At 57.9% G+C, this 10,507-nt stretch overlaps 1 protein-coding gene across 6 annotated transcripts in view; it reads left to right on the forward strand.

Moving 5' to 3' along the window:
• RAPGEF1 (Rap guanine nucleotide exchange factor (GEF) 1) overlaps positions 1 to 10,507 on the forward strand; it is a 93,996-nt gene that overhangs the window by 72,394 nt on the left and 11,095 nt on the right. For 5 of the 6 annotated variants that reach the window (XM_014529885.1, XM_014529887.1, XM_014529886.1 and 2 more), the window contains 5 exons: positions 252 to 524; positions 1,214 to 1,306; positions 3,065 to 3,150; positions 6,197 to 6,308; positions 7,948 to 8,023. In XM_014529885.1, the coding sequence (XP_014385371.1) occupies positions 252 to 524; positions 1,214 to 1,306; positions 3,065 to 3,150; positions 6,197 to 6,308; positions 7,948 to 8,023 (640 nt within the window). The remainder of the gene's footprint in view (positions 1 to 251; positions 525 to 1,213; positions 1,307 to 3,064; positions 3,151 to 6,196; positions 6,309 to 7,947; positions 8,024 to 10,507) is intronic. The other variant, XM_005882138.2, reaches the window with a different exon arrangement.

Below are 10,507 nucleotides of genomic sequence, written 5' to 3' on the forward strand. Positions count from 1 at the left end.
TGGAGACCCTGAGGACAGCGCTGGTCAGCCTCCAGGCCTCTCATGGGAGGATGCCCAAGGGGGAAGGGGGTTGGCGGGGGGGGCGGTACTAGGCCAGAGGACCCGGGGCTGGTTGGGCCTGGTCCGGGGCCTCCACGGAATTACTGTGAGCAGCCTGTCAGCTCCGCTGAGTTAATCTAATGACTTTCTCTCTTGTCTGTTTTCTTCTTCCCATCTCCTCGTTTGTGTTTGTTTTCCCTTGGATTCTCTAGTATAAATCTGTGTTTAGGTCCTACTCCCAGGATTTCGTGCCTCACAGCCAAGCTTCCGCACAACCTTTCCTCCCGTCTACCTCCTCTTCCTCTCCACACTTCCCACCTGTCCACCAGTCTCAGAGCTCGGACTTAGCGCGGCCCGCCGAGGCCACTCTGCCTCCCAGCGCCGCGGACGGGCCTCCTCCGTCTTCTCAGGAGAGCACCTTTCATGGGAGCACTGTCTGCCTTCCTTCCGAAACCTCTCTCCCTGCCTCGCCCCAGACGCCTTCGGTGAGAACTCCGCACACCCGTGCGGGCTGCGTGTGTGAGAAAGCGGTGTCGCTGCTCAGGAAACCTCCTCCGCTCGCGGTCAGGTGTGGGCAGCACGGCTAGTGCAGGTCCCGAGGCGGGCAGCCTCCTACAGAGATCCCGACACCGGGGCTCTGAGTTTCCGCACGTGGGGCTGCGGCCACTGAGAGGCGGTCCGTGATAGTGAGCACGAGGTAGAGGACGTGGCTCGTTTTCTGTTTGACTGATGGTTAGAGGAAGGCGCAGAGATCACAGACGTGCGTGCCTCTGGCTGTGTGCGGTCTGAGTGCAGGGCCTGCTCTCCTGCGCTGGCCACGGGATGTGACCTTCCTCCGGGCAGGCAGGCAGGGCATCTTCACGGCTGCCTCTTTCCCTCCATTATTCCTCCCCCACGCTGGGGACCCTGCTGTCCCCACCACGGCAGAGTGGGGAGGTGCGCCTCTGAGGGCAGTGAATGGCCCGGGCCTCTTGGGAGAAGATCCCGCAGGAGGCGTGTGTCCCGTGGACACCAGCATGAGGTGGCCAGGCAGCTTTGCTCTGACCTGCGTGCACGCGGCCACCGTCTCCTCTCCCGTGGAAGGAGGTCCCGGCTGGGCTCCCGCAGGCTGCCCGCTGGGCCCGAGGCCGGCTGGAGGCCGTCACATGTGCTTTCCTCTCGTCCTTCTCCCCAGAGTGAAAACGCCAGTGAGGAGGCTGGTGGGGGTGAATACGTCAGTCTGTACTCCTCTGGCCAGAGCAGCGCGGAGCTGGCTCACTCTCGAGGAGTAAGTAGCCTCGGGCTGCCTTGTGCATGCGGCCGCCTGGCAGGACTTGGCCCAGCTTCTGTCTGGCTGTGCCTCTTGGTCATCAGCAGGCCGGGCCCCGTGGGAGAGGACGTGGCTTCTGTGTAGGTCTTCCCGTGGCTTCCGCTTCCGTGCATGTGGCACTCCTCGAACCGAGCTGGTGGGTCTTCTGGAATCTGTGGGGCCGCCTGCTGATGGCCTGGCCACGTCCGTGTGCTCTTGGGACTTCCTTCAGTCCCATCTTCTAGTGTTGAGGCCCACCCTCCATCCCTCTCCCACAGGGAGGCTCTCTCCCCACACGGAGCCTTCCACACTGTCACCCAGCACCCCCTTCACCCCTTTGCCAGCTGCTCCCCCGGCAGCGGTGAGTCTAGCAGGGAGCCCTGCTGTGCCTCTGCGCGCCTCCCTCCTGAGGACCACCTGACACGGCCATGTTCTACCGCTGTCCCCGCTCCCGTCGACCAGGCTCAACAGTTCCGTCGGGGAGTCAGCTTCCAGGTTTTGCTGCAGCAAAACATGAGCAAGTTCAAAAGCCTCAAAAATAACTCTCCCCAAGGGGATCCCCACAGGGTCCTAGATGTCCGCACAGGTTGCCCTGCTTAGTGTTAGCAAGTCCCTAGATCACTGGTTCTCAACCTGTGGGTCGTGACCCCTTTGGCGGTTGAACGACCCTTTCACAGGGGTCGCCTAAGACCATCCTGCATATCAGATATTTACATTATGATTCATAACAGTAGCAACATTACAGTTAGGAAGTAGCAACGAAAATAATTTTATGGTTGGGTCACAACATGAGGAACTGTATTTAAAGGGCCAGAAGGTTGAGAACCACTGCCCTAGAGTATTGTGGGATTTTCAGTGCAGTGGGATTGGCCCCTGTGTGTGGGAGCTTAGCTATTTCTCCCCTGGAGTTCTCATCTCACCTATGGCCTCCAGTGCCCCACCCCCCGCCCCTGGCATCATTCTGGGCTGGCCCTCCAGAGCCCGCCCCCCACCTGGTGCATGCTCCATGCTGACCACTTTTACTGGAACCCGCTCAATGACGATGTCCCACAGGTTCTTGCTGCCGTTCTGTGCTGGCCTTGGTGGCAGACCAGGGATGCCAAGTGCCGTGTTGTCGCTGGGCGGGTGGGCAGGTTCCCAGGAAGAAATGAGGCTGCTGGAGGAGGGCTGCCACTCGTACACGGGAGCAGCTAGACCCTGGGAGGCCATTGAGTACTCGGTCTTGGGGACGGTCTTTAGCCAGGTCCGAGAAGCTCTGCTAAGTGGCAAGTGGCTAAGGACACAGGTTTGGGAGGTAGAGAGCCCTGGGTTTGAGTCGCTGCAGCCTTCTAGCTGTGTGGTCTTGGGCAAGGCCCTTCATCTGTGTGTGTGTGTGGATGGGCAAGATGACACGAGCTAAGGGACAGGGCCTCGGTGTGGCAGCAGTGCCTGGCTGAGCTTTGCTGAGTAGTATCGACTGTGACATCCTTTCTCCCACAAGGCGGTTGGGATGGCTTCATCTCGGTTGGCAGCTGGCATGTGTTGTAAGCAGTGGCACCTGCACTGTCCCAGAGGCAAGATGCTAGTTGAGAGGCCCTGTGATGTCTGTGCAATGAGCCGCGTTCATGGGCAGCTGGCTCACATCTTGGACCCTCCCTAGGAACCTACACTCTAAAGCCACCTGCAGGCAGGAATGCTGGGAAGCAGATCAGCCCCGCGTGGGCACCTGTCAAACCCAGCACTGGCTTCTCTTTTCAGGAATCGCCAGCTGTGAGAGATGGACATCCCAGAGATCCCTCCTCGGTCGGCAATGCCCCCGGGAAGGAAAGCAGAGACGGAGAAAGGTAGGGAGTGATTGCGGGGGCCCGGAGTCTGCTGGCAGGAGGCTCTATGTCCACATTCTTTCTTTTTTTGAGACTCTCACTTTTACATGCTCAGGGTAGAAAGCATGAAAGTACAGAAAAGTGCAGGAAAAATCACAAATAACCCACCGTGAAGGCCTTCATTCTGTCCTGCAGTCGGCCATTACTTGTTGGTCACCTGCACACCATTATCCACCTTACTGACTGCCGTGGCGGGCTTTTGGGTCCTAGGCAACGTCCTCGACCTCATCCAAGTTCAGGTGCAGTGAGGGAGTGAAAAACATCCCCCAAAGTTTTTACTTTTTATAGATGCACTGTATATAGTGTATTCTTAAACCATTTGAAAGTAAGTTACAGAGCGACTCTCAGCTCCTAAATACTCCGCATGCCTCCCAAAAATTTTAAATGCCTACCTGATGACAGTACCATGTCACACCTAAGAAAATAATACACTTCCTCATATCAGCACACTACCTGACAGGTCCCTGATTCTCCCTAAATGTCTTGTACGGCTTATTTTTTTGGAACCAAGATCAGTCAGGCGTCATCGTTGCATTTAGTTGTGTGTCCCTTTCACCTCTTGTAGCATTTCAGTGTTAGCGTAAGGCAGGCCTGACCAGGTCTGAACCAGTAGGAGATTTCTCTAGTGTGCTCTTACAGGGTATACTGAGCAGGGCGTGCACCCGCAGCTTCATGATGGCACCTCTGTGGAATGTTCCATGCACAAGGTGGGCAAAAGGAGGTTTACAGTTATGAGTACATGAAACACAATTTATTCTTGTATTGTTATTTAATTACTAGAGGCCTGGTGCACAAAATTCATGCACGGGGGGCGGGCATCCCTCAGCCCAGCCTGCACCCTCTCACAGTCCGGGACCCCTTGGGGGAATGTCCGCCTGCTGGCTCAGGCCCGCTATCCCCAGGGAACGGGCCTAAGCTGGCAGGCGGACATCCTGCTCGCAGTCTGGGACACCTCATTCCTTACCGCCTGCCTGCTCGCTGCTCCTTAGCACTTGGCTTATTGCTCCTTAGCACTTCCACGGAAGCGTGAGAGGCTTCCACCACCACTGCTGCACTCGCCAGCCATGAGTCCAGCTTCTGGCTGAGCAGCACTCCCCCTGTGGGAGCACACTGACCACCAGGGGGTAGCTCCTGTGTTGAGCGTCTGCCCCCTGGTGGTCAGTGTGCATCATAGTGACCGGTCGTTCTGATCATTCCGCCATAACAGTCGCTTAGGCTTTTATTATATAGACTGGAGGCGTGATATATGAAATTCATGCAAGAGTAGGCCTTTGCAGTCGTGGCTGCCTCGGCCCTCGCAGCCCCGGCTGCCTCTGCCCTTGCAGCCCTGGCTGCCTCTGCCCTTGCAGCCCTGGCTTTGTCCGGACAGTCCGCTGTTCTGCCGTTCGGTCAATTTGCATATTACACTTTTATTATTATAGATTGTATTAGTTTCCATACAAACAACTGTAATCCTACTTTTGCCCACCCCTGTATTCAAGCTTTTCCTCTCTCTTTAGGCCAAGGTTCAGCTGTCTCGGGGGTCCTGGGTGTAAAGCTAGGCCATACCCAATGTCATTGTCAGGCCCAAGCACAAATGGTTGAAAAGGTGGTAAAAATAGCAAGAGACCGAAGAAAACGATTAGCTGGCAGGCGGACAGCCTGCTCTCAGCCACTGTTCTGTGTCCACAAAGAGTCTGATTCACCTGCTGGCTAGGGTCCCCGGGTGTTGAGTAAGGGTGGCGGGTCTTCTAGCTTCACACCTAGTGGCAAAGTGTGCCTGTGCCACACGACAGCCCCTCGTGGGTTCCATCGAGCTCGTGGGGCCTGAAGGTGCTGTTTCTCAGAGTCCCAATGGCCTTGGAAAGGAAGCAGAGGGTGGGCACACTTACTGGTTAGAAACATTGTTGGGATGTTGTCCTCTTTCCATAAAAGCCACCCACAGGCTACCTTGACAGAGAGGCGGGACAGGGTTCTTCCCGGGACCATGCAGTTGTGCTCTGGCCCATCCGTGTTGGCACAGGCTTCTGTCTTAGACACTTAGGGTTAAAAATGTGGCCTGTGACCACAAGGGCAGCCAGTGCCCACAGGATCCATCCTGAGAACCCTAAGTATAAATTGGGAATATGGGAGAAAACTCAGGGAAAGTAAGGCATCTATAGACCCAGCGCCCATGTCCCCCAAATGCCTCCCAGCCACCCACTGCTCCCCTGTTGGGGGGTCTCTCCTCCCCCTTCACTGGCCCACTCCTGCTCAGCTCTTCAGTCTCGGCTTGTCTGCCCCATCCTCAGGGGCTTTCCCTGCCCTTGAGACTAGGCTGGGACCCTGCTTGTTTTTTGTTTCTTTTTTAAATATATATTTTATTGATTTCAGAGAGGAAAGGAGAGGGAAAGAGAGAGAGAAACATCAATGATGGGAGAGAATCATTGACTGGCTTCCTCCTGCTGGGAATCGAGCCCAAAACTCGGGCATGTGTCCTGACCAGGAATCAAACCATGACTTCCTCGTTCATAGGTCGATGCTCTACTGAGCTACGCTGGCCAGGCGACCCTGCCTGTTTTAATGTCTGTGTCTCCTGCTAGACCCAGCGCCCCAGGACAAGGGCAGGTCTGCCAGTTCACGCTTCTGCTCAGTAATGGCCCTCGGCAGCGACGTGGGCAATGGCACTAAGGTCACGCGAACTCTCGCCCATCCTGCCTGGCCACTTGCTGTTTCTCTCCTTGAGCACTGACCGCACACGGTGGCCTTGACAGGGAGTAACTGAGACCAGCGCTGAGGGAAATAGATCAGTGGAACCTTCTCCATCCCCTTGCTTAGCCCTTCTGTTTGCAGCTGGATCATCCAGGGAGAGCAGAAATGCCCCACAGTCGCCTGGCTCCTGAGGGCGGCAGGCAGCAGGTCTGGCTGCCACTGTAGCTGTGATCAGGGCTTGCCCAGGGTGGTTCCCACGGCCAGGGCTGCACGGCTTCACCTGACCTCATGGAGCCAGGGCCTGTGGCACTTGCAGCACAAACCACTTGTCCCGCAGGGCCCTGAAGTCACCAGATGGTCCCGAATCGGCTCAGTCGGAGGAGGAAGTGGACGAACTGTCCCTCATCGACCACAGTGAAATCATGGCGAGGCTGACGCTCAAGCAAGAGGTGGGTACCTCGCAGGCCTTGGTGCAGAGTCTGGCCGGTGACGAGGGTGAGGGGCTTCGAGGAGAATGGAACCGGAGGTGTACCAAATAGAAGGGCCCAAGTGAGGTGCTGCCCCTCCAGGTGGCTGCTGGGATGTGGGCTCCGTGCACCTCTTCCATCCTGGCTTAGCGCCCCAGCCACCGTGGGTGCCACCAGGTCCTGGGCAGATGGATGAGTAACAGGAGAAAGTGCCGTCCCTTCTCTGAACATCTGGCCAGTGATCTTGGGCCGGTTAGAGGTCACCTCTGAGCCCCAGGTGGATGGTTGTGAGAACGAAGTCCATGTAAGGTGCTCAGCACAGGGCTGTGGTGGGTGCGCCCTCGTGTTATTGATAGAATGACCCACCAGTTCCAGCAGGCGAGACACAGCTGTTGGGGTCTCAGACTGCCTCCATCCTGACTTGTCAGGAGAGCTTATTGGCAAAAACAGTCCTCAAGCCTGTCAAATCCAGGGGAGCTACCCTGAGAGAGGATTGTGTCTCCCCTCTGCCCTGCGGTGCTGGAGACGCTGAGGAATGGCAATAACATGGCCCGCCCTGAGGGTGTAACCACGATCCTGGGCTCCTACTCGACGCAGCACAGATGCACAGACACGTGGAGGGCGGATCCTGCCCTTTGCACACTGCGGGCGGGCGGGCTGAGCCGGCCAGGCAGGTAGGGCTGACGGGGGCGTGGACAACGGGCTCCTCTACAGGAGAGGTGCTGGTTCATGACCCTTCCCAGAAATTTCTTCTGAACAGTCAGGTCATGGGCATAATCACCTCCACGCTTAGCGGGAAATCCCAGGCACATTGAGGACACGAGCCCAGGAGCAAGAGTGAAACCCGGGGGGCATGTGCGTCTGCAAGATCGACTGGGGAGCCCGTGAGCGAGGTTGTGCTCCTGTCACAGCAAGGGCGGCCGGACCCTGGTGGCAGCTCTCTTTGGCTCCAGGCCAGGTGAATAAGTTAAGGCCTCGGCGTGCTCACCTGGAAATAAGGCTGTTTCCTTAACTGGCAGGCGTCAGTCACAGGCGTCGGTCCTAGAAGCAGTGTCAGGTGTAACATAATTCCTTTGTGACACTGTCCACTCTTCTATGAAGGGCTCCCCAGAAGAACCCGTGACATGACAAGTGACATCTCCCACCTGGGAGCAGATACAGATTTAGGGCAGCTCGCTGCCGCGCTGGGCGCATGAGCAGCTCGAAAGAGTCCCGCTGCCTCACTTTTCCTGGGAGAGGCTGGGACGGTCCTGTCTGCCCCCCCTGGGGTCCACTGTCCCCCCGTGTGTGAGAACCGCCCTCCTCGCCTCCCTGACCCATGGGTTGGTGAACAGGGACGGGTCAAACGGTGCCATGTCCCCGGACCCAGGTGTGTCTCAGAGCAATGTGCCCCAGGCCGACGGTGTCTGGGCAGCCTCGGGGCCATCCACCTCCCAGATGAGTCCCACTCTGTGCTTGTCTCCCAGTGGAGCAGGGAGGGGGGTGGGCGTGCCTGGCCACACTGGTCCCGGCTGAGGGAGAGCGGAGGGAAAGGGACCTGCGGTCTCTGGCACAGCATCGTCGTCGTGCCATCCCTGCCGTGGCTCTGAAACGGGCTTCTCCGGCTGCGCTGTCCTTGCAGGGTGACGACGGGCCCGACGTCCGGGGAGGATCCGGGGACATCCTGCTGGTCCACGCGACTGAGACAGACAGGAAAGGTATGGCAGTGCCTCTGCAGTGGCCTCTGTCCGTATCAGCTCCCTGGATCTGGGCGCGCTCTGCCCTCCCCTGCCCTCTCCCGCCCTCTCTGCCCTCTCCCGCCCCCTCCCGCCCTCTCTGCCAGACCTGAGTGGATCAGGAAGCGGTGACCCTGGGTCATCGTAGTTGGAGCCGCCTGGGGAAGCAGCAGTGAAAGCCAGGCCTCTGCTTCCCGCCTTCTTGGAGCGTGTCCCCCCCGTTGGTGTGAGGCAGTGACCCCAGGACCCACAGGGGTCAGGAGGGCAGGTTTCAGGTGCAGAGCTCAGCTCCACAAACGGTACCTCGAGTGAAAACGTGCTCCACAACAGTGTTAAGGTAGCTCGCAGGTAGCTTTTTATACTTTCCCCGATGTTTGCGTGACATTTCATTACAGACTAGATGGGGTTGCATTCACGTTCGCCCAGGGGCTTCAGCCCACAGCAGGGGTGCTGCCTCCCCAGGACGTGTTCCTGGCCCCTGAGGGGGAGGAGCCGCCTGTGGGCACCGCGTGCAGGCAGGAGAGCTGTCCTTCCACGCCGCGTTCCGCCAGGGAGAGGAAGCCCGAGGAAGGCCTATGACATTGGTCAGGACTGTGACACTCATTTTCCTTTTACATTGTAAGTTATTGTAAGAATGATGTAACCACAGTGCTAAAGTAAGGTGGAAGGAATTAAACATCCTAGTCTCTTGAAACCCTAACTCCCCAGTTTTGTTTTTGTAGATAACCAAATCCCTATGTTTTATAGCAGAGTTCTCAAAATATGATTCTGTAAACTGTTAAATTATGAAAGTAGTACAAGAACAATGTTTACATCGCAGAAAGTTTGAAAAATAGAAAAAGCAGAAATGTCTCCCACAGACTCACACAGCCACTGTCTTGCCCTCCAAGGGGTCCCCCCTGGTGTCTTCTGTCCGGGGCAGAGCCCAGGCCTGGAGACAAGTCTGAATCCTGGCTGTGCCCGTCACAGACCCGGGTAGCCACTGGGCACAGCTCCCCTCTCAGGCTCAGCTTCTGAAGAGGTTGGTAGTGCCCAGAGAATGTGATGATTGAACGCACGGACATGGAACACATCTGCACAGAGGGAGTCTCTGGAATGTCCCCTCTGGGCCTTGGGGACAGCCGTGGCTCTGCTCTGCAGGGAGCCCTCCAGCCTCTGCCGGCAAGAGGACCGATTTTCCCTTTGCCCAAAGGACAGGGCTGAGGGGGAGCTGGCTCCAGTCCTCAGCTCTGAGCAGCGAACTCCGCTGTCCTGCCTGGTGCAGCCAGCTGTGTCCAAGGCCAGAGGGGGTCCCGCAGGCAGGGCAGCCAAAGACTTGCAGTTCCTGCCAACTGCCTGGGCGAGGAGGCGAGGAGGCGCCACAGCCAGCTGGGCTCCTGCTTGGTTTTGTTAATGGAAAGACTTTGAGGCTCCAGAGCCATCTGTACCTGGGACGGATTGCTGAGGCCTGGGCCGCACAGCCAGCTCCACAGGTGGCTTCCTGCGGACCAGAGACCACACCAGTGGCCTTGGACTGGGGGGCCCCGCAACTCTAGGCGTGCAGACGTGGGTCCAGTCTTCCAGAGCAGGCGTTGGCTTGTGCTGGGCCCATCTCGCTTCCTTGCCCACCCTCTGAACAGAAGCCCAAACTTGACATAGCGGGTGGGTTTGCGGTCCAGGAAGCAGCCTAGCGTGCCGCTGTGGTCCCTGCTCTGACTGCAGCCTCGACCTCCCTCATGACACCCGCTCTTCCAGCTGAACCCCCAATTCAGACCCAGGTGCGGGAGCAGGTGTTCCTTTTCCTCTCCTCTGTCCCGGGAGTGTCTGCAGGGGCGGGGCAGGGGCAGGAGCCAGGTTCGGCCAAGCCTGCACTCTTAGCCGGAAAAGTGGGGAGCCATGAGGTTTTTCCACCGAGGAAGCTGGGGGTGAATGAGAAAAGATGGGGCAAGGTGGCCTGTGTCCCGACCAGAACAGCTCGATAGCATGTGTGCGGACGCGAGGGCAGCCTCATGGGGAGGAGCACGTACTTTGGAGTCAAATCAGGACTTGAACCTCAGCTCCAGCTCAGAAGAGCTCTGACATTCACAAGCCTGGCCGGATTGTCTGTCTCGGGAGTGACCTACATTTAAAACATTTCGCCCCTTTTTTAAGTGTCAGGGACTGTGTGGCTGGGAGGGGAGGCAGCCGCACGTAATGGGGCTGAGCCCTCCAGAGAAGGAGGTCGTGTGGGAGCTGCCAGCCCAGGCGCCTGACTGCTGGAGGCGGCTCCTCCGGGTGGGCCTTGCCCTTCCCTGGCACCCGCGAGTGCCACTGCGTATTCCAGCAGCGTGCCAAGCTCTGCCCCTTCACCCTTCCCTTAGCTCTCCCGTATGGAAGTTCCCAGGGTTTGTCCCTGGGCCCAGCCTCCTGAAGGCATGACCTCTCTCTGACTTAGCTCCAGAAGCCTGCTGCTGAGGTTGAGTGGTTCTCTCCGTGCCCGTGACTAAG

This window comes from Myotis brandtii, unplaced genomic scaffold (assembly GCF_000412655.1).
Source record: "Myotis brandtii unplaced genomic scaffold, ASM41265v1 scaffold699, whole genome shotgun sequence".
Classification (NCBI taxonomy): domain Eukaryota; kingdom Metazoa; phylum Chordata; class Mammalia; order Chiroptera; family Vespertilionidae; genus Myotis; species Myotis brandtii.